Below are 22,493 nucleotides of genomic sequence, written 5' to 3'. Positions count from 1 at the left end.
GGCAAGAATCCTGTAGTTATGGTATTGCTCTAGCTTGTGTCCAGAGGGAAACAATGCCATGGAAAGGGACCGTGAAGGGTTTGTCTCCTCCTGGTTAGGATCTGGATTGGGACCAATGCTTTTCAACTTGTGCCTAAATCAGCCTTCCTCAACCTGGGGCGCTCCAGATGTGTTGGACTACAACTCCCAGAATGCCCCAGCCCAATAACAGCCCAATCATATCCGTCTCAGAAGTAAGCCCTGCTGAATTCAGTGGAACTTACTCTCAGGTAAACGTGCATGGGATTGTGGCCCAAGACAAGTGCCATAAACACATCTGGTCGTGCAAATACCCACATGAAAATTATGAGTTGTACGAAGGATTTTTCTCCCCATTGCCCACCCAGAATCTCCTGCCAACTAAGTTAACCATCTCATTCCTGCTAGTTCCTGGGATCTTTGCAGGCAGGAATGCTGGTTTTGGGGGACGGGCCCCCGATTCCGCGCCCTGTTGGCCCATTCGCAATCTCTTAACGCCTTTGTTGCCAAGAGCGCCTGACCGCCCGAGTCTTGCTTTGTCAAATGTCCCACCCGGAAGTGAAATCCTAGTTAAAAAATCAAAATCAAAAACACTCCAAGCCTAAAATCCAACCCCCCTCCCTTGCAAGGGGTGCTCTGGAAATCCTGTGGATTAATTTGGTACCCCAAATGGCTAAAACACACACACCACCCCAACTGGATATGCACCAGTTTTACACACTTTTCCTATTTATTAAAAGAACAGCTACTTTTTTTAAAAAATCTGGTTTCTTCCCTTTTGTCCCCACAAACCTATACATCCCCACACCTGGATGAAGAAATTGTATTTTTTCTTTTTAGGGCTCCTGGCCAGCGATTCGTTCGGCACGTGGTTTGCTGCTGACTAGAGTGCAGGACACGGAATAACGGGCTCAAGTTAAAGGAAGCCAGATTCCAACGGGACATCAGGAAAAACTTCCTGACTGTTAGAGCAGTACGACTAGAGGCAGCTGGACAACCCTCTGTCAGGGCTGCTTTAGGGTGGATTCCTGCATTGAGCAGGGGGTTGGACTAGATAGCCTTGTAGGCCCCTTCCAACTCTGCTATTCTATGATTCTATGATTCTATTACTCGTCCTAGGTGGGTAGTTTTGTAACCCTATGCGGCAGGGTCTTGCTATTTACTGTTTTACTCTGTACAGCACCAGGTACATTGATGGTGCTATATAAATAAATAATAATAATAGTAATAATCATTTGGAGCAAATGTGCAAGAGGCAGTCTCCTAATAGCTGGGGATGTCTCCGCATTTTGGAATGAGACGCCCATTAGCGGGAGGTGAGCCCTTTCAGGCTGTGGAAAGGTGAGGGTTGATAGCAACAGGAAAAAGGCTTCTTTTGCCATGATGTTATCAGCGTGCAAAAGCGTACATGCACGTTTTTACAGAACTAGACACACACACAACCGTAAGGCGAGGGTGCCATTCTGAACACGTCAAGAGTGCGCTTTTTTCCTTTTTCTTTGGGTAGCATTTTTATCAACGTACAGCTGTGATGTGCAGGTGGGAAAGCCGTGGAGGAGACAGAAAGGCACTTTGTACAAAATCTGGAAATTGAAATGAAGGGACAATGAAGGATTTCTGTATACGTCGGGAACGACACCGAGAAATTCTGATGTGCATTTCAGAAGTGTCCATAAGAACACGAGGTCAAGTCCAAAATCCGGTGCAGTCCAGCAACAGCGGTGAGCCACTTGCCTCTGGAAAGCCCACAAACAGTGCCCTCCGGCTGATATCCCCAGTATCCTGCCTCTGTTACTGGGGGCAATACATCACCATCCTGACTAATCACCATTGATAGCGTTCTCTTATATGTCTGGGGCACAGAACCCCTTCCAGCTTGAGTGCCTCATTTCATTTTGGAGACGCTCTCAGCGGCCGCTTTTCACTGGTGGGGGGCGAGCAGATGTAAAAATTGGGGCTAAAAATACCAGCAAGCCTTAATCTCAAACTATTTTGCCACTAACTAAGGGCTTGGAGTTTTAGCCTTTTAGAATGGCGCAAAAATTGCACAAATTTGGGAAACCATCAAACGATTAGTGGTTGGGAGCGTGGCTTTCTGGGGAATCCCAGGAGGGGGCAAATTGGGACCCCCAGATGGCCCAGTTATGGGCTCCCAGTTCTGAGTTCCTGTGCCCCTGTTACATGACCTTGTAACATCTCAACCCTTGGGGCAGTAGGAAAACCATCACAGTCTAAAATCCTGGCATTTTGGGGAGCTGCACCAACCACAGTTTTCCCGACAGAGGAATCCCATTGCAATAAGATCTTCCACCTAGATGAGAGTAGAAGGGCACACCACGAGAATTTCAAAAAAGAACTTTGCACAATGTTGATTGGAGGCATATTGCCACGACAGCTCACGGAGCGAGGGTATCTTTTTGGCACCAAAAGTAAGAAATAGAGATAGTCCTTATTCTTTTCAAAAACCCGGAACCAAACTGAAAAGCCCGGTTTGCAACAGAACCCAGCGGGTCTGTGGGCCGGCCCTCGACGGGAGTGAGACCCACGGAGTTGCAAGTCTGTTTCGCTTGGTTCCTTTCTCGAAGCCTTCTGTACAACCAGCGTCCTAACGCCCAAGAATCTGTTGGGAGTCATTTCACGGCTGCGCTGATGGATAAAAAAGTTTGCCACTTCGACGACGGACATACCCCTTGGAAGACAGCGGGCCTTTCCGTGTTTGGTCCGCTATCGGCCCACGGCCTTGACGCAGCAGGGACAAAACGAGAAGCGTTGGTTCCTTCCGCCCCTGCAGAGGCCGTTCGGCGCTTAGCCTCTGTGCTTGTCGTATTCGCTCACCATCTTCTTGATATGGAACAACTTGTTCCTCAGTGATTTGGTTTCCATCTTCTTGCTCTGGTAGTCGGGAGTCTGCCGCGTTGGAAAGGGAGGGAAGACGCCATTATGAAATGCAAAGTTCTTTATTCTCTTCCATTTACTCAACGGCCATAGCAGGGCTGCAGCTCAGCGGTAGAGGCCCTGCTATGTGGTAGAGGCCCTCCCAGTAGGGTTGGGAAAACCCCACCTCGGGAAACCCTGGACAGCTCTCACTGCCAGCCAGTGTTGACAATACTGAACTAAATGGACTGATAGTCTGACTTGACAAAACACCGTTCCTTTATGTTCCTGTTTAAATAGGAACTGAACTTAATTTTTAAGTTCATGAGGACTGAACTTAATTTTTAGGGGAAGGGCCAGAATTGCGGTAGAGCCCTTGCTACGCCTACAGAGGGTCCTGGGTCCAAAGTTGGCTGTTTTATTATGGTTTTAATTTTTGTGGACCGCCCAGAGAGCTTCGGCTATTGGGCGGTATAAAAATGTAATAAATAAATAAAGTCTGGCATCTCCAGAAACCCTGGAGAACGCTGGAAGACCGACAGATCCAGAGATCTACTTTCTGCTGACTCCTGGTGTAGACAATATTGACCTCGATGGGCCGATGGTATGGTTTGGTGTAAAACTGTCCCCTGTGTCCCTGTTTAAATGTTCAGGACCTTGAGGACTAGAAACTTCTATCAAGATCAGCTTAGCAAAACGGCCTGAGTTTTACAGGCAGACGGTCTCCGATTCATCTCCAGGTAGAGCTGGAAAAGATGTCAGGGGCCCTGGGGAACTGTTGACAGTTGGGTTCCAACTCCCATTGTCCTCAACCATGATGTTGGACTACCACTCCCAGTGTCCCAGGCCCATCCTGACTGGGGGTGATGCGATTTGGAAACCAACCATGTTTGGAAGGCCATGGGTCTACAGAAAAAGGAAACCAACCATGTTTGGAAGGCCATGGGTCTACAGAAAAAGGAAACCAACCATGTTTGGAAGGCCATGGGTCTACAGAAAAAGGAAACCAACCATGTTTGGAAGGCCATGGGTCTACAGAAAAAGGCTAATACTCACTCGCTTCAAATCCTTCAGCCGGTTGTATTCTTCCGCCACGCCCTGGAGAAAACAAATAGTCAGAGCGGGAAACGTCACAGGACGCCGCCGAGAGTGAAGACGGGAGCTGCGGGTTCGAGACCCGCCTCTCTCTCCGCCGCTCACCTGATACTGCAGGCTGCCTTCTGCCAAGCGGTCCAGCTGTTTGCTGAGCTGGTTGATCTGGTCGTTGACAGAGTCCATTTCGGCGCACAGCTGTTTGTAGCGCTTGAGGTCCGTATCGAATTCCTGCTTGTACTCCTGGCGGGCGCTGTCCGAGGTTATGGGCGGGTACACGCTGCAGGGAGGATGGACGGAAAAGCCGGGTGAGGAGCCCGCGAGAAACACATATCTAAAAACTCAGCGTTGCTTTTGGACCTTTCAAAACAGGGGTGTTGAGCCTGTGGCCCACGGGCCAATCCCGGGCCTCAGGGTTCGCCAGGTGGCCACGCCCCTTTCTCTGGCCACGCCTTCCTTTCCCCACTGATCGCACAGTGCCTCACCTGTTCCATTCATCCTGGTCCCGCTCGTCACTGGACTCCACTGCAGTGGTGTAGTCCGTCTCGTACTGGGACTCCTCCAGTTCGGGATTCCTCCTCCGCCTCCGTCCCCTGCGGGCGGAGGGCTTGCTGGGGCTCTCCTTGGCCTTCTCTTCCGAAGTGCTGGAGCTAAACGTCCGGGCGGGCTTGCCGTCGGGCGACGTGTAGAGAGGCAGGCTAGAGAAGGGGGCAAAATGTGGCGCACGTGGTTTGTATTACAACTGCAGTTTGCAGAAAGTTTGCGGCCGATAGAGACCGCTGCAGCGAGATGGGTTGAGAGGCCTGGAGAGTTCAGCGGAAGATCCAAATTCAGAGGCAGTCTATCCTGAATTTCGGATGACACGACCCGAGCGACCGAGAGGATGGTTTATCTTCCTGTCTGAGTTGTGGGGCATCTGGCTGTCCTCTGCCAGAAACAGGGTGTGGGGGCAGATGACCGCTTGGGTCTGAACCAACAGAGCGCTTACAGAAGAACATCAGAAGAGCCTCGCTGGATCAGACCAAGGGCCCACCTTGTCTAGCATTTTGATCTGATTCAGCGGTTTTCTTCCAAAAGACAAATCCTCTCGCTTCTCTCCCCCAGTATATCGCCATGTAGCACAGAGCCGTCGGCACTAGCGGCCATGGATGGCTTTATCCCCCTTCTCTAAACCCTTGCTAAAGCTGCCCACGTCGGTGGACGTCGCTACTTCTTGTGGCAGCGAGTTCCAGAGCTGAGCTATGCTCTGTCCTGAGAGGCAGAAACTGTGCTGAGTTCCAAACGCCTCTTGAAAACATACTCGGCTTTCCCTGATTCGTCACGGATTATGGCCCTGCCCTGTTTTATTGCCCTGCTTGCTGTGAAGTTTTTACCAGCCTAGTCCAGTGTTTTGTTGTCACAGTGGCCAACGAGATGCCCCAATGAAAAGCTCAAACACGACCTGAGTGCAAGAGATTCTGTTCCTTCCGCTCCTAATCCCCAGTCACCTGCCTCTGATAATGGAGGTAATACATAGCCATATCTTCCATGAATTTGTCTAAACTCCTTTTTAAAGCCCTCCAATCTCTACGTCTTGTAGCCATGAGTTCCACAGTCTCTGCTGACCAAAGAAAGACCTTCTTCTCCCTCCATCACTCGGTTTCGCTGGATGTCCCAGGGTCATGAAACTGTTACGAAAGGCAGAGGAAAAACGGCCCACTTTCCCCTGAGTCAAGCTATGTGTGCGGATCGTGACACCTTCCCTGCTTACCTGCTCTCGTTTTGCGGAGAGTAGTAGTCATTTGCGGGGGCTCTGTCATTGTAGGGGCTGGCTGGAGCGTTGACGGGGCTTGTGGGCTTCTCCGAGTAAGCCAAGGTAGCCGTCTCGTCATGGGTGCTAGCCCGGTCAGCAACGTTCTTCACCTGAAAAGGAGCAAACAGCATTCTGAACAAGCCCATCGAAGCAATTTCTGGGATATTGGAACCACAGCTGCCTGAATGAAGGACTTTAATCAAGCTGCTATAGAAAGCACGCCTTCTAATATTCAACTCCGGTGGTGAGTGCTGATGATATTGTAGCCGGCGTAGCACCAGTGAGTCACAAGGAGGAGGCTGTCTGCACCCTGGGGGGAAACCAACCAGCACCCGCCTTTTAAACATCTTTAGAACAAAATACCCCCCAAAAAAACTATTTTAAAAAAGAAACACTTGGAAAAGAGGAAAACTCCTCCCCAGATAACTCCAAAAGGATTGAGTTAAGCAGCCAGGGAATGCAGCGAGAATGGGCTCACAAAGATTAATCCTGAGGAAGTCCCTGCTTTCGGGCTTAGCATCTAAAAGGCACGACACGAAAGGAAAAGGGAGGAGGAGGGAGGAGGAAAATAGAAGCCACTGCTTCCCGAAAGCCTAGATGCTGTAGCAGGCAGAGGATGCTGGAAACGTGCAAGGAGGCTGGATCGATTCCTTCCTGCACCTGCTGGGTCATGCACGTGGCAGGACGACCCCTCGCTTTTCCTTCCAGACCATCGCCTTGCAGCTGCATGCGCCGCGTGCGCGCTCTCTGTCTCCTGGCCCCTGTACATCTGATTTCTGGAAGTGCGCACAGCAACGGCATTTCCTCGCAGCCCGAGGAGAGCTGGGCTTGGCCCGGGCGTGGAGGCATTTTTTTATATCTATCCGGCCCTGGAGTTCCAGATGCCGTTGGCTTGACCATGCCTTTCGGGGAGGCCTGTTTGTTTAGGCTGGGACTTCAAAGTGTGCGTTTGTGTGCATGGGGGAAAACATGTCCGCTCCTTCCTCTTCCTTCTCCTTTCCTTCTGGGCTCTTTGTGGAAAGATGCCTTCCTGGGCCCAGCAGCATTGAAAAATTTCAGATTTCGAGCCCAACCTGTGAAGCGACCACCTGCTTCACGTGAGCGTCCGGAAAGCCACGCTGGATCAGGCCCAAAACCTCACTAGCCCCTCTGTCCCTACAGCGGCCAACAAGATGTCCCAACATGAATCCGACCGTGGGACGTGAGCACAACTGCACTCTCTCGCTTGCGTTCCCCACTATACTGCCTCTGATAATGCATAGCCACGACGAGGGGTCACCACAGATAGCTTTATCCTCCATGAATTGGTCCCACCTGCTTCTAAAGCCATCCAAGTTGGTGGCCATCACCACATCTTCTGGCAGTGAGTTCCACAGATTAACTTTTTTAAAAAAGTCTTTATTTATAATAAAAGGTATATTCCGTTCTGGCACTCAGAGCGGCTCGCAGCAATTTAAAACCACGTGTCCAGTTGAAACGATAATTCGAAAGAAACAATGACCGTAGAAGCCATAGATCCCTGACCATCTGTCAGGGATGCTTTAGGGTGGATTCCTGCATTGAGCAGGGGGTTGGACTCGATGGCCTTGTAGGTCCCTTCCAACTCTGCTATTCTATGATTCTATGATTCTATAAAGCAGCTGTTTGAAATCATTGTAGCTTCTGCTTTGAGACTTGCCTGCGATCGCCTGTCCTTGAGTTCTGCAACTGTGCAATTTTTGCCCCTCCGTGCCGTAAAGGCACAACCCGCGCCTTCCTCCTTATCTCTGCTCCTGTTTTCAAAAGAAGGCACAGGGTGTTCTTAATGCAACCCTTATCTCTCTGGGTGCATCAACAGCCAGGTTGCAGAACGGGCGAGAGAGAGAAAATTAAGAAAGGGGTTTTTCTCCGGGAACGTGGCAAGAGGCGCCACGAGGTTCGGACCACTGGGCAGGGGTCCGGGGACTCGCTCCATCCTTGGGCGGAGGGGCCCCTCACAGGGTCAGGCATTCCTGTACGCTTTTTGGCACCAGGCGAGTCTCAGCACCTCCTGATTTTCTCAGGCATTTAAGGGCCCAATCCTACACATGTTGAGACAGAGAGAAAAAAATGCAATTCCCAACATTCCCCAGCTGAGATTTGCAGGTCTTTTACTCTGTCTCAACAGGCATAGGATTAAGGCCCTGAGGCTTAAGTTTCAAAATCGGTTCTTGTGTTTTAAATCTCTTCCCCTCTACTCGGGTTCGGCTTTTGCACTGGGAACATTTGCATTTTATATTGACTTTTACGCCGTGTGGTTTCCGTTGCTGTGTGCCGCCATTGGGCGGTACAGAAATGGAAGAAATGGATGAAAGGAAAGGAAACTCTGGCATAATAGCAGTTCAGGCAGGAGGACGTATCCTAAGCATAGTCGTTGCACGGCACATTTCCTTAGGATGTGCACCCAGGGAATTTTGTTTTCTTGCTTGTTTTTTAAAGGTGAACATTGATTGAATATTCAGTCATAAGGGGCATTGTTTTTCTTCATTCATTTATTAAACACTGTAGACTCTGAGGCCCTACTCGGTGTTCAGCTTGCCTGACCAGGGGACGGCCGTTGCAGGTGAGGGGGCAGGAAATGAGGAGACATTCCTCAAACCCCAGCATCGGTGACTCTGGCTGGAGGAGGTGATATTAGCCTTTGGGGACCCCTCTTCCTGGCCTCTTTGGAACATGGCTTCCAGCAGAGCGATATTTTTGCTTGAGTCATTAGGGTGTGCCTGGACACACCCTGCACACCCTTCGTGCACACCTATGTCCCTAAGAATCAAGGATCGGGGTACTTCTGAGCCTACGCTTAGCCCCCAAAATTGTGATCAGCACCAGAATCAATCTCCCAAGTCCTTTCAGTCCAAAGCTGACTCCTGGCCCACAAGTGTTCTATATCAGCAGCTTAATTTCAGGAGGGGGACGCTTTTGAGCCGCTGCCATTGTTAGTCAACTGTTACTCAGCTAGAAATCTACCAGTAGTACCTGATCTATCTTCCGCCCAATGCCCTGTGTGAACTGTTTTGGTTATCCCATGCTACCCATCAGAGAGCCACTGAGCCAGGGCAGGAATTCAGATCTCGCGATCCTGGATTCAAATCCCTCTGCATGCCAGGCACATGTTCCACCACTGGGCTTTGGGTGGCTGCCTTCAGGTCTAACTCATCTGCGATCCTTAGTCTGCACCCTTTGCTGAAGCATGTCAGGAACGTTGCGGATCAGCGGATCAAAGTGCATTTCATCACCCATACAAAAAGGCCGGGCGACCAGGATTTCTCCCAGAAACAAGGCAAAACTCCACTATCCGTCTGTCTTCTGCGCGTCCCTGGCATTTTGCTAGGCACGGGAATCAAAGTCCGCTCGTATTTCTGGGTTCCTAGAAGCCGTCTCTTGCTGGCGACGTGACTCTACGTTCAGAGCACCATGTGGGATCTTTTTCGGGGGCTTGGTTTGGTGGTTAATCATTGCCCTAACCGAAACCGGAGCGTATCATAAGCAAATAGCAGAGAGAGAGAGAGAGAGAGAAACCGCCTTTCTTTCACACAAACACACACACCCCTCCCTGATGTAGGTTGCAGGCCAGGATCCCACCCGATCCAGCCTCTGGGCAAGAGTTTCGTTGGGACGACTTACAGCAACGCAGGAGATGATTTTGGGAGAGGAGATGCCACATCCACGGCTGGCGATTCAGGGAAAAGAATTAGTAATAATATCGGGTGTTTTAAAAACACCCACGAGGGCAGAGTATTGTTTCCAACGGAGCAAAAATGATTTTCTCTCATCCCCCAGTGGTTGGACCGGAGGCGCCGGTTCCCCGAGGTGTGAGCCCCCGACACCCACATGCACTCACCCACTCTTCCACGTTGGGCCCCTCCTGGGAGGCGACCGGCCGGTCCCAGTAAATGTTGGGTTTGCCAAACCTCCAGATCTTCTGGCGCGTCTTGTGAGCGAAGAAACAAATGATGCAGAGTAGGATGACCAGGAGGAACCCACAGACAATAGCGATGGCCTGGAAGAAGAGGGGAAGACGGGCGGAGAGCCTTAGCATGAGTACATCCCCACAAAATCTAAAACTTTGCTGCCTGATTCATTATGGAAACCTTTGGAGGTGATTCCAAGTGCCTTTAATGTATTAACTGACTAAGCGTTGCTTTCCTAAGGGGAAAGAACTCTGCACATGCACGGCCTTTAAACATACCTCTGTGTGTGTGTGTGTCTTGTTTTGCTGCTGGGAAGCAAAGCAGACCCACACGTGGCTCTTTCAGACCCCATTTCCCCAAAGTTCAGGCGAAGGCGTTTGGTGCTGAACTGGAGTTTATTCTTCTTATTTATTTGGAGTTATTTTTATTCTCCGTCCTCAGCCCCCCAAAAAGTCCCCCCAGAGTGACTTGTATGTAATCAGTAAAAGAAAGCCCTCTCTGCTTCTTACAGGGTTGCAATCTAAAAAGACACGACACGCAAGGAAATAGCGGTGCGGAAGGAAGAGGAAAAAGAAAAAGAAATCTTTCAGCATGGCTGGTGCGATGGCCACGCTCCTTCCTCTCATCGCTCTCAGTACAGCCTGCTGGGATTTGTCAGAAATCTGCAATCTATCAAAATAATAACTGATAACTAATGATAATGAGAGCAAAGTACTTGTCAAATGCTCAAAAAGTTCAGATCCGTCACCATCCAATTTGGCTATGGGATGACATCGCAGAGCCAAAGCGTGAGGTGTACGGGGTTTCTCTTTCAATCATGACCATTATTTCAAGTTTTGCATCTATGCAAACTACGCAAAGCGGCATATGCAAACCCATGTCTCCTTTTGGACGATGCATGAACGGTCATGGTAGTTCATCCTTAGTTAATGAGAACAGCTTTCACCAACCTGTATCCCATAATAGTCTTCAGATGACCACAATCAGAACTCCTATTTGTGTGTGTGTGTGTGTGTGTGTGTGTGTGTAATTTGCCTGGGATTTTGTGTACATGCAGAATTAACCTTAAAATATCTGCACGCCATTCCTTAATTTGTATATCTACGTCAGACTCATTCTGGCATCAAGTGAAGTTCTCCCCCCCACCCACCCCGGCAATTTAGTCTTTTAGGACTCTTTTCTAAATCTGTTATTGTATTTTAAAGCTCTTCACTTTAAAATACGTTGTACTTTTATACTGTTGTTTTAGACCAGCCTTCCTCAACCTGGGGCGCTCCAGATGTGTTGGACTACAACTCCCAGAATGCCCCAGCTGGGGCATTCTGGGAGATGCAGTCCAACACATCTGGAGCGCCCCAGGTTGAGGAAGGCTGTTTTAGACGCTGAAATTTTATGATGTATTTTGCGTTTTTTAATTGCTGTGAGCCGCCCAGAGCGCTTTCAGTTATCGGGCAGTACAGAAACGTAATACGTAAATAAATAAAACATTTTAACCCGAAAAATCAATAAAATAAAACCGTATAGTGTATTGCTGCAATCCCCGTGGATAAGGCTTGTTTTGCATTTAAAAGGGAGGGAGTTTAAAGAGTTTTAAAGGGGAGGGGATTAAAGGGGCGTGGTTAGAGAAGGAAAGGGAGGAGCAAAATACCAACACGGCGTGCTTGCAGGGGGGAAAGCAGTTGCCCCAAAATCTGTTGCCCCAAATCCCAGGGAGATTTGGGGTCAGGCCTGGCTGTTTCATTTTATTCATCTGAAAGCTGGACATGTGGTCGGTGTGATCCACGTGTCCAGCAGAGGCTGTCTCTGTGCGCCGGGGAATAACTATATTGGTCTTATCTTATCAGCCCAACGGGGCGATTTCTAGGTGTGCCACCAGACGGCCCGGTCCTGAATCTGCTCTGATTGTTTTCCGTCCAACCCTGAAACTGAACCCACCGATAAGTCCTTTCACTGCCAGACAAAGGGCTCCACATGGTGCCTTGTGCCTCTTTGGGATGACGGCAAATCGGAAAACCCAACAGAGCCAAGAAGCAAATTATCCCACCCAACGCCACTCCCTGGGGCGGCTTGCAAAATCTGCAGGAAGGCCTTCCTCTTGGCACCCAAAACGGAGGTTTTAAGGAACGTCTTGAACCTGGGAGGAAAGTCAGGTTGCTGGTGGGCCTGACTCGGACCCTGGGGGGCGGAGCTTAAGAGCTCTGGGGCGGGGCCTGTAAACAGAGGGCGTCACCTGGTGGAACAGGGGGCGGAGCCTTGGGAGATGTTGGTGAGGGGATCTCCTAGCAAAAGCTCTCCAGTCAAGCAGGATTTAGCCCTTGTGATCCTGGGTCCTTCCCCTGTGTTTGCTATTATGCCCTTCTGCAGATAGGAGCTGATCCTGGGGAGACATGGGGTGGGGCCTAAAAGCAGGGGTGGAGCCTGTACGGCAAAGGGCGGGACCTGGTAGCATTTTTTCAGAATCATGAGGACTAGAATTGCGCGTTGTTTTTAGCAGCTGCAGCTGCACGCAGCTAGTCCCAGCTTCAATTCCCCCAATGTCTGCAGTTAAAAGCATCTGTTTCAGAGGACGGGAAAGAGCCTTCTCTGCATGTGTACATACAAGAGATCTCTCTCTCACACACATACACACACACGCTTTGCACAAAAGATCTTGAAGTTACTAGCCTTCATTTTGTCTCTCTGGGCCAGAAAAAGTGTGGGCCTGAAAGCGCGCTCCTGTGTTGCTGTGTGGATGACGCCCTGCTCCGCCCAATCTCCCGCTTTGCAGGCATGTTGTTAAAGCGAATCTGCCTCAGTTTCCCTTTTCTGTACAAGGGGTTGGTGCTGTGGACAGCGGCGACTCCTGGGCTCCGCCCACTGCCACCCCTTTGCTCCGCCCACCATTAGCTGCCCTGCCCTCCACCCCGCCTGCTCCTTCAGACACCAGGTTGTGCCCCCCCCCGGACTAATCAGAGGCCTCCTCCCTTCCGGAAACGGGAACACCCCCCCCCCGGGCCGCTCTTACCTCCTGTGGGTCCACAGTGCAGTAGTGGTAGAGATACTGGTTCATGCTGTAGCCCCCGGAGGCATACATCTGGTTGCAGATGGCGAGCATGGGGTTGGTGTAGTAGCTGCTTGACATCTGGGCCCGCGGGTTGACCCCGATGATGTAGACAATGGAGGCGATGAGCATGAGGAAGGCCAGGATGGCGCAGAGCACGAGGACCACCAGGTAGAACCTCCGGGAGCGGGAGCCGCTGGACTTGGTGATGCTGGTGATGGCGAGAGCCAGCAGGGCGATGAAGCACAGCACCGACATGGCGATCATGAAGCCGGTGGCTGAGCGGGGGTTCATCGTGCTCCCGTAGTAGCCTCCGTAACCCCCTCCGTAGCCCCCGCCCAGGCCGCCCCCGTAGTAGCCCCCGCCCATGCCACCCCCGTAGTAGCCCCCGCCCATGCTGCCCCCGTAGTAGCCCCCGCCCATGCCGTAGCCGTAGCCATACTCCCAGGCCAGGGTGGACGCCACGCAGACGAAGATGGCCACGCACAGCAGGGCGCCGATGGCCTCCAAGATCCGCACCACGCCGGGGGGAGAGTTCCACTTGTAGAAATGTTGGGGCGCGTCTTCTATGTAGTAGGAGCCGGGGCCGGCCGAGTGGTTGTCGTAGCCGTAGTCCTCTCCGGGGGGGCCATATCCGGTAGGGGGGCTGTCATAGGGCTTCTTGGCGCTGTACATCCTTCAAAGGTGCTGGGGTCTGGGCTGGATGAGTTCACGGGCCACTGGAGCCACGGCTAGAGAGGAACAGAAAAGGCCAGGTGAAGTATCTCCTGAAGGAGCCCTAAGACCACTATATTTCAGAAAGCCAGGCGCTGGTGGGCACCTAAAAGGTTCAGGGTCAAGCACATGAGTTATGGCAATAGATTCGGGGCCCACGGGAAATAGATTCGGGGCCCACGGGAAATAGATTCGGGAGCCCATGGGAAATAGATTCAGGAGCCCATGGGAAATAGATTTGGAACCCATGGGAAGTAGATCCGGGGCCTATGGGAAATAGATTCAGGCCCCATGGGAAATAGATTCAGGGCCATGGGAAATAGATTCAGGGCCCATGGGAAGTAGATCCGGGGCCCATGGGAAGTAGATCCGGGGCCCATGGGAATTAGATTCAGGGCCTATAGGAAATAGATTCAGGGCCATGGGAAATAGATTCAGGGCCATGGGAAATAGATTCAGGGCCCATGGGAAGTAGATCCGGGGCCCATGGGAAATAGATCCGGGGCCCATGGGAAATTCTTAATACCATCTAATCAAGAGGCCAGGAGACTCTCATTCTCTCAGATAATTCCCTGTACTGTAAACTCTGCACACGCTTTGTGAAACCCTGACTGTAACATGACAGGCAACAACATCTGGAGCAGTTAGCAAAATCTGGTGAGTCACTTATTGCAGTGGTGATCCGGAGAGACAGGCGGGCATCAATGCAGTGCAACCGGATCCAGAAAAGGCACATTTCCCCATCCATCTGGGCAATGAAATCAACCACCGCCATTATACTGCTACTTTTTTCCTCCTCCCTCCCAATTCCTTTTTCCTTTAGTGCCGCACTTTTTACATTGCAATCCATATATATAGTATGCTGGCTCTGTGGGAACTTTGGGGACTGAGGAAGGGTCAAACTGCTTTAAACAAACAAAGAAACAAACAAACACAGTATAATCTTCCAATTCTGCATGCTTAGCCGGATGGTTACAAAGCAAACCCAGACGGTTCCTTGTCAAAGCACCGCACCAATAAATTGCGGCCGTTTCCTTTCTCCGTCAGCCGTCTGTGGGGCCCTGTGCGAATGCAGCTAGCGCACAAAATGCGGCGTTTTCCCCAGGGCTGCGGACTTCCTTACCCGGGTGGCGTTTCCAGCTGCCGACTGAGCCGTTCCCACAAAGATCCAGGCCTAGAGTTGGGCAAAATTCTCCCTTTGTCAAGGCCGTGCCTTGAAAACACTCCGGCCCAGCGGAGCGCTCGCCTTTCACCTGATAAATTAATAATTCCGCGCGGTGTGTGTTTTCCCCTCCCTCCCTCCCTCCGCAGCCGGCCCTGAGCAGCACGAAACCTTCCTCCCAGTAGAGGAGAGGCGTCCCTCCCCACCGGCACCCGGACGCCCAGGCTGCATTTCCATTGTTACACTCTCTCCGCCTCGACGCACCGTCACCAGCAGTGCAAAACACCACTGTAGCACAGGGACTTATGGACGCTTGTAGGGCACGAGGCGAAGGATTGGTTCAAAGCCGACGGCTCGTCCATTTCGAAAATGTAATGTTAAGAACATCAGAAGATCCCTGCTGGATCAGACCACAGGACCAGCTGTCAACCAGGGACCAGTAAAGCAGGACATGGTGCAACAGCACCCTCCCGCCCATGTTCCCCAGCAACTGGGGCACACCGGCTTACTGCCTCTAATCCTGGAAATTGCACACAACTGTTATTTGTTTATTTATATAGCACCATCAATTTTCATGGTGGTGTACAGAACAAAATAAATCAAAATACAAACACCCTGCCATCAGGGCTGGTAGCCATGGACCGCCTTCTCCTCCTCCAGGAATTGATCCAACCCCCTTTTAAAGCCCTCCAAATGGGTGGCTGTCACTACATCCTGTGGTAAGGAGTTCCATAGTTTAAATTATGCGCTCTGTCAGGAAGTGTTTCCTTTGATTTGTCCTGAATCTCCTGCCCCTCAGCTTCATGGGATATGACTTCTTTGGGTTCTAGCATTTTGAGAGAGGGAGAAAAATGTCTCCCTCTCGACATTCTCCACACCAGGCATCATTTTGCACACTTGTATCATGTCTCCCTTTACCCTCCTTAGCTGAAGGTCTCTGCTCAGTTTCCAAAAAGTAGAAAATTGTTGTTATTGTTATTGTTAAGCATCAGCAATACTACAAACAAGAAGGAATTGTTGTAGATCGCAAGCTGAATATGAGCCAACAGTGCGATACGGCTGCAAGAAAGGCAAATGCTATTTTGGACTCTGCTATACTATGATTCTAGTGTTTACAGTGTTGGATTGTGACTGGGGAGACGCGGGTTCGAGTCTCCCACCTCAGCCATGAAGCTCACTGGGTGACTCTGACTCTCAGCTTAGCCTACCTCACAGGATTGCTGTAAGGATAAAACGCTAAGGAGGAGGATCATGTTTGCGGCCAGGGCTCCTGGGAGGAAAGGTGGGATATAAATGTAACCAAAAAAATAAAACAAATGCAATAAAATAATTAATAATAATAATATGGTGGTGGTGGTGGTGGTATTACAGTCCTGTGCATACTTTCCTGGGAGGAAAAACCCTTGAAAAAAGCAAACATGCATGTGATTGCACATCATCATCATCATCATCATCGAATCATAGAATCGCAGAGTTGGAAGGGGCCTACAAGGCCATCAAGTCCAACCTCCTGCTCAATGCAGGAATCCACCCTAAAGCATCCCTGACAGAGGGTTGTTCAGCTGCCTCTTGAAGGCCTCTAGTGTGGGAGAGCCCACCACCTCTCTAGGTCACTGGTTCCATTGTCGTACTGCTCTAACAGTCAGGAAGTTTTTCCTGATGTCCAGCTGGAATCTGGCTTCCTTTAACTTGAGCCTGTTATTCTGTGTCCTGCACTCTGGGAGGATCGAGAAGAGATCCTGGCCCTCCTCTGTGTGACAACATTTCAAGTATTTGAGGAGTGCTCTCATGTCTCCCCTCAATCTTCTCTTCTCCAGGCTAAACATGCCCAGTTCTTTCAGTCTCTCTTCATAGGGCTTTGTTTCCAGACCCCTGATCATCCTGGTTGCCCTCCTCTGAACACGCTCCAGCTTGTCTGCGTCCTTCTTGAACTGTGGAGCCCAGAACTGGACGCAATAATAATAATAATAATAATAATAATAATAATAATAATAATAATAATAAGGCCCAGCCCCGCACAAGTGGGAACAGAGATAAGGCCTGTTTCTTTTCTAACTTGCCAGTGTGAGCTCCCCCCCACCCTCACCCCCCTTGGCCAAGACTTGCGTTTCCAAACGGCAACAAACATTCATGAAAAGGCCCCCGGAGATCCTTGGGAGCTCAGGTTTGTGGAACAATAAGTACATTTCTCAGATCTCCCACACAACGTCCTTCGGCAAACTCCAGGCAGTTCCTCTTCCTGCCTGTTCACCTGCCAAATTCCTCAGAGTCACACAGTTTTCTTGGTGTGGCTGTGTGTGTGTGTGTGTTGTTTTCAAAGTTGCCCAGTCCTTTTTTTCCTCCTCACCCCCACTTTGGCACAATTTGATGCACTGTTCGGATTTTTCACTCTCTTTTGGAGTTTTGTTGCTTGGTATTTATTGGCAGAAAAGAAAAATGGGGACAAGAAAGCAGAGGATTTTTTTAAAAAACTCTTTCCAAATGTAAACTGGGCACTGGTGTGTGTGTGTGTGCGCTTCTGACATTTGAATCTCCCACCCATCCCACAAGGATATGTTTAAATAGGGTGACCCTATGAAAAGGAGGACAGGGCTCCTGCATCTTTTTAACAGTTGCATAGAAAAGGGAATTTCAGCAGGTGTCGTTTGTATATATGGAGAACCTGGTGAAATTCCCTCTTCAACACAACAGTTAAAGCTGCAGGAGCTATACTAGAGTGACCAGATTTAAAAGAGGGCAGCTTTAACTGTTGGGATGAAGAGGGAATTTCACCAGGTTCTCCATATATACAAATGACACCTGTTGACATTTCTTTTTCAATACAACTGTTAAAGATACAGGAGCCCTGTCCTCCTTTTCACAGGGTCACCCTAAATTTAATTAGTTAATTAATTATGACATTTATATCTCACTTCCCCCACCCCTCCTAAACGGAATCCAAGGTGGCTCACATGGACCAGATATCTACACCAAGCAGGATATATTGCACTATGAAAGTGGTATGAAAAAGGTATATAAAAGGCAGGAGCCACACGGTTGCTTTATATTTATTTATTTATTTAATTACATTTATATACCGCCCCACAGCCGAAGCTCTCTGGGCGGTTCACAACATTTAAAAATAGTAAACATTAAAAGTATACAATTTAAAACACACACACACACACACACACACAAAAAAAACAGTATAAAACCAACAGTATCCATTTAAAAACAACAATTGTGGGGTCCATTAAAAACAAACTTATAGCGGTATTGACAAAGACCATCTACTGCTTTCATAGTGCTATATCCTGCTTGGTGCGGCTTTCATGCCACTTTCATAATGCTATACCTAGGGTGACCCTATGAAAAGGAGGACAGGGCTCCTGTGTCTCTAACAGTAGCATAAAAAAGGGAATTTCAGCAGGTGTCATTTGTACGCGTGCAGCACCGGGTGAAATCCCCTCTTCATCACAACAGTGAAAGCTGCAGGAGCCCTGCCTAGCGTGACCAGATACAAAAATAAAAGGGCTCCTGCAGAGGGCATTTCACCAAGTGCTGCATGCCTGCAAATGACACCTGCTGAAATTCCCTTTTCTATACCACTGTTAAAGATACGGGAGCCCGGTCCTCCTTTCCATAGGGTCACCTCAGCTATATCCCGCTCGGTGCGGCTCCTGCCTTTTATATACCGCTTTCATAGTGCAATATCCACCTTGGTGCAGATTAGGCCCTGCAGGTCTCCTCCATTTTTCTCCTCACAACACCCGTGTGAGGTAGGTGAGGCCGAAAATTGGAGACTGGCCCAGTCACCCATGGCCGAGTGGGGACTTGAAACCAGATCTCCCAAGTCCCAGTCCAACGCTCTAACCACTATACCACACTGGCTCTGACATCCAACAGGGTGCTGTTCCTCTCCCGCTTCCAGGCAGAGTCTACCTGATTTCACAAGGAGCCGGTGTGGAGCAGAAACTCAAGAAAGTGCTAGAGCCTGGCTTTACTCCTTGGCAACAAACCCGCTGCCAGGCGAAATACAACCTTGAGTAAAGCAACCAGTAATTTTCCACTCTTTTAATGGCTCCCCCAAATCTGTCTCGCTTCCTGGCAGTCTTCCGCTGGCACACCTGGCCATTTCAAAACAACACCAATTTCCTCTCCCTTCTGTTCCACCCCAAATTGTTCCACACAGCCCTTGAGTTTGGATTTAACTCGGAAGGTGTCTAAAGTCCACCTTGCCACTGTTGTGTTGTCTTTACATCTCTCCCTTTCGTTTACATTAACGAACATTAACAAACCACTTGAGCACGTTGCTAAAACTCTGCCCTCACCCCACACACAGCTGAGATGGGCTTGTGGACGTCAGCATTCTGCTTTTCGATGTGCATGTGTGCCCCTGCGCATGGCTAGAGCGCCACACCAAAAAGGAATCAGTCCAGTTGAATGTACAGTCAAATCATGGGAGAGCGTTCATTGGTCATGGAAGCACAAAAGACATTTCGTAACACCTCACCGAGTAGGAGATTAGAACCCGGCTCCAGCACTCAAACCATTACACCACACTGCCTCCCTGTGAATGAGACTGAGCAATTGTAAGATCAAACTTTCTTCAGAAGCACCACAGGTGGAAATAGGTTAAAAGTCCAACCTTGCAGAAGCCGTGGTGCTGTGGCACATTTTGAAGTGCAGGGAGAACAGCAGGAAACGCCATCACAACCAATTTAATTGGATCAGCCGAGCTGCAATCACACGCGTGGTTACCCAGAAGTAAGCCCCATTAAACTCAAGTTCTGCCTGAGTAGCTTCAACTTCGTTAAACAGGTTGAGCTTCAATCACAGATCTGGCTAAAAAACAACCTTTTGCTTTTCGTTAGAAGAATATCCCAGCCGAGAAGCGTCTCCGTTTACACTGCTAACAGTGAAGTAGGGACTCCATCAAGAAAAAGGAAAAAGGGTCCTACCCATGGTAAATTTCCCCCCTCACTCTCTGACTTCCTGTATACTGAAAGTACTATGAGGAGTGACTGAAAGAATTGGGCATGTTTCGCCTGGAGAAGAGAAGACGGAGGGGAGACATGATGGCACTCTTCAAATACTTAAAAGGTCGCCACACAGAGGAGGGCCAGGATCTCTTCTCGATCCTCCCAGAGTGCAGGACACGGAATCATGGGCTCAAGTGACAGGAAGCCAGATTCCAGCTTTGAACATCAGGAAAAACTTCCTGATTGTTAGAGCAGCACAACAAAACATCAGGAAAAAACATGTGTCTTCCAGAATAACCTTTCGCCTTTTGCTGTGGGTGCCTTGGTCTGTTTTAATCTGTTGATAAAAGATTATGGGACAATGCCCCCACCCCCTTGCACCCTTCCTGAATGTCTTTCAGTGCAAAAACTCTCAGTTTCTAGGTTTTAAAATTGAGGACGTTGAAGAAGAGTCCCAGCTTATGAACCAAATCTACGAAGAGACGGATATCACGTCCAACCTCTGAGATATTGGGACCCACCAAATAATGAGAATGGGTGCACCGTAAACATGTTCCCGTTTGCAAAATGCTGCACCTGTTGGATTCCTGCCCCCCCCCCCCTTTCACTCTCTACACAGACCCTCACTGAGCAGAGGGATTTGGGCATGGAGGAGCTCAATTCCCTCAGCTTATCACGCCTGGGTGGGAGGAATTAAAGCAAAGGGAGATTGTAGGGGTCTGTGCACAGAAAACCTCGGGGCACTTTCACCTGCTTTTTTTAGGCGGTTTTTCGGAATCTTTACTTTATTTGCAGGGCACAGCTCAGTGGCAGGGCACCCACTTTGGACACAGAAGTTGCACCCTTTCAAAACTATGCAGCAACCCCCGGTGCGGATTTGGAAAAGTCTGTGACCTCCGCTGCCCCCTGAATCAGCAATCCTGTTCTGTCTTGCACAAAACTTCTTCCTGGCTCACCTTTTGCTGTTTCCTAAATCCGAAAGCCGCCCCCACCCCAGGCATCGTCACACTTTCCACATCGGGGCCTGGCCCCCTTCTCTCAAACTCTACGAACTCTTCTCAGAGCTCCGGCCACCAGAACCATAAACCAGAACCCCAAGCGCGGCCGTGCCGGAGACGAAAGCTCGGTGCGTCGGCTGAGGCAGGGTGCAGCCTACAGAAACTCCCGTCCCTCGACACCTGGGTGCTGCATGAGAACCTTTAGCAAGGTTTCTTTTGTTTTGTTTGTTTTACTAGTACGGCAAACCCTCTGGAATTTCTCAAAACAGGAAAGACCAAAAAAAAAACGGCCACCACCACTTGCTCTCCAAATCCTTTCTTCCTACCTGGATTTCGGGGGTCCCTCCTGGATCGGAGCCGGTCCTCTAGGCCCTCCACCTGGCTTTGCGCATTGTCATTCTTCCAAAGGTTGCCCTAAGAACGGCGATTTCCCGATACCTTTGGATCAGTGGCCCGATTTGATTGTAGCTGATCAGAAACCGTGGGCTGAGCTGGACACTCCCTTCCCGGAGACACACACACACACTTTTGTTTATTTGTTCTTTTCTTTGCCTTTTACACTTTTCTCTCTTCCCTTTAAAATGGCAGCTGCAGGATTAATCATTACTAGCAGCACACAATCATTAAAACTGGGCATGTGTACTGTACACACACACACAGGCCTCCCCCTTCTCTGCCTGAGCCAAGTTTCGAGACGCAAAGAGGTTGGTACGAGACGCACACACACATGCACGCACACAAGAGATGTAAATCCCCCCTCTCTCCCCCTCCCTGGGCTGTTTTCGACTCCAAGTGCCAGCCCACGCTCCACTTAAGCCTGTTAAGGTGACCTCTGCGATTCTTCGCCCTGGGTTCAGAATTCAACAGGACGCTGCAGGGCCTCAGTGGTGCTTCAGTGCCGGGCGAATCGGCCCAGCCCATTCCCTTCCCAAATAAAAAATAATCATGGCCACCATTATGGGAACAGCATCCCTGGATTTCAATTCCTTAAACGCTTTTTGCGCCCCGTCGGCCTCCGCAACCGGGCCAGTGGGTTCTCACGCACAGTTAGGTCAACTGGAGAGTTTGGCTGCCGTAACGTTCGAACGCCTGTGGTAATGCGTTATACAGAGTGCTGTGGTGGTAATTTGGAAGTGCCGGAGGGCACCACGACTGTGTGTGTGTGTGTGTGTGTGTGTGTGTGCGTGTGTGTGCATGCATGGACACACACAGAAGACACACACAGCACAGATACACACAGAGACGCACACAGACACATGGGGACACAGAGACACACAGAGATATAGAGTGTGTTTATATTAAGGGCGTTTGTGATTCCTGGTTTTTGACGCAATTGTTATGGGCTGCATTACACTGACAGAGAGGGGCTTTGAATTGAATACTTCTCCTCCTTTCACTTCCATTGAGACAGCCCATCTAATGGCAGAAGATCCCACTTTCCCCCAGCTATTACCACTTTAAAAGTGGTTCTTTTCACGGTGGAATTTCTAAAGGATACCGTGGGAGAAGTCCTGGCTGTTCACGTCATGTAAATGACCCGCAAACTTCCATGAGTGGCCAGTCATGAGCATACAATAAATCGCTCATGTAAAGAGAGAGACATGAACAGAGAGCCACACACACACACACACACACACACACACACAGATACCCAGAGAGAGAAAGAGACGCACGTAGAACACAGAACACAGAGGCCAGCATTACATAGCATAATCATGCATTGGGATCCGCAACACTGCAATCCTTTACACTCAAGGGTGCTCAGGCCTTCTATCTGTATCTATTCAGCTTGTAAAACATGCTGAGCTTTAACACAGGGCCTTCTGCCGGCTGAGACACCACACTTTCCGTTTTCCTTAAGAGATGCAAACAATCCAGCCAAGAAGCATTAGCAATTTAAGGGCCTCATGGAAGAA

General features: G+C 49.8%; 2 protein-coding genes across 2 annotated transcripts in view; both read right to left on the bottom strand.

Annotated features, from left to right (window-relative positions):
• LOC134413087 (BRISC and BRCA1-A complex member 1-like) overlaps positions 1 to 22,493 on the bottom strand; it is a 165,024-nt gene that overhangs the window by 77,511 nt on the left and 65,020 nt on the right. The window lies entirely within an intron of this gene.
• On the bottom strand, positions 1,810 to 21,083 carry LOC134413088 (occludin-like). The gene is made up of 8 exons (XM_063147161.1): positions 20,904 to 21,083; positions 12,707 to 13,473; positions 9,633 to 9,791; positions 5,735 to 5,886; positions 4,470 to 4,682; positions 4,093 to 4,264; positions 3,949 to 3,990; positions 1,810 to 2,925 (listed from the first exon to the last, which is right to left on the bottom strand). The coding sequence occupies exons 2-8, from the start codon at positions 13,415 to 13,417 to the stop codon at positions 2,824 to 2,826; spliced, it is 1,551 nt and encodes a 516-aa protein (XP_063003231.1). The 5' UTR covers positions 13,418 to 13,473; positions 20,904 to 21,083; the 3' UTR covers positions 1,810 to 2,823.

Source organism: Elgaria multicarinata, chromosome 23 (genome assembly GCF_023053635.1).
Source record: "Elgaria multicarinata webbii isolate HBS135686 ecotype San Diego chromosome 23, rElgMul1.1.pri, whole genome shotgun sequence".
Taxonomy (NCBI): Eukaryota; Metazoa; Chordata; class Lepidosauria; order Squamata; family Anguidae; genus Elgaria; species Elgaria multicarinata.
Note: the sequence above shows the minus strand (reverse complement) of the source record. Positions and strands in the feature narration are given on the sequence as shown.

Excerpts from the sequence above, each read along its gene's own strand:
- LOC134413088 (XM_063147161.1), bottom strand. The coding sequence starts at position 13,417 with ATGTACAGCGCCAAGAAGCCCTATGACAGCCCCCCTACCGGATATGGC. Across the intron at positions 4,265-4,469 it reads GACCAGGATGAATGGAACAG|CGTGTACCCGCCCATAACCT; the intron begins GTGAGGCACTGT and ends TCCTCCCTGCAG. Across the intron at positions 3,991-4,092 it reads AAGGCAGCCTGCAGTATCAG|GGCGTGGCGGAAGAATACAA; the intron begins GTGAGCGGCGGA and ends TGTTTTCTCCAG.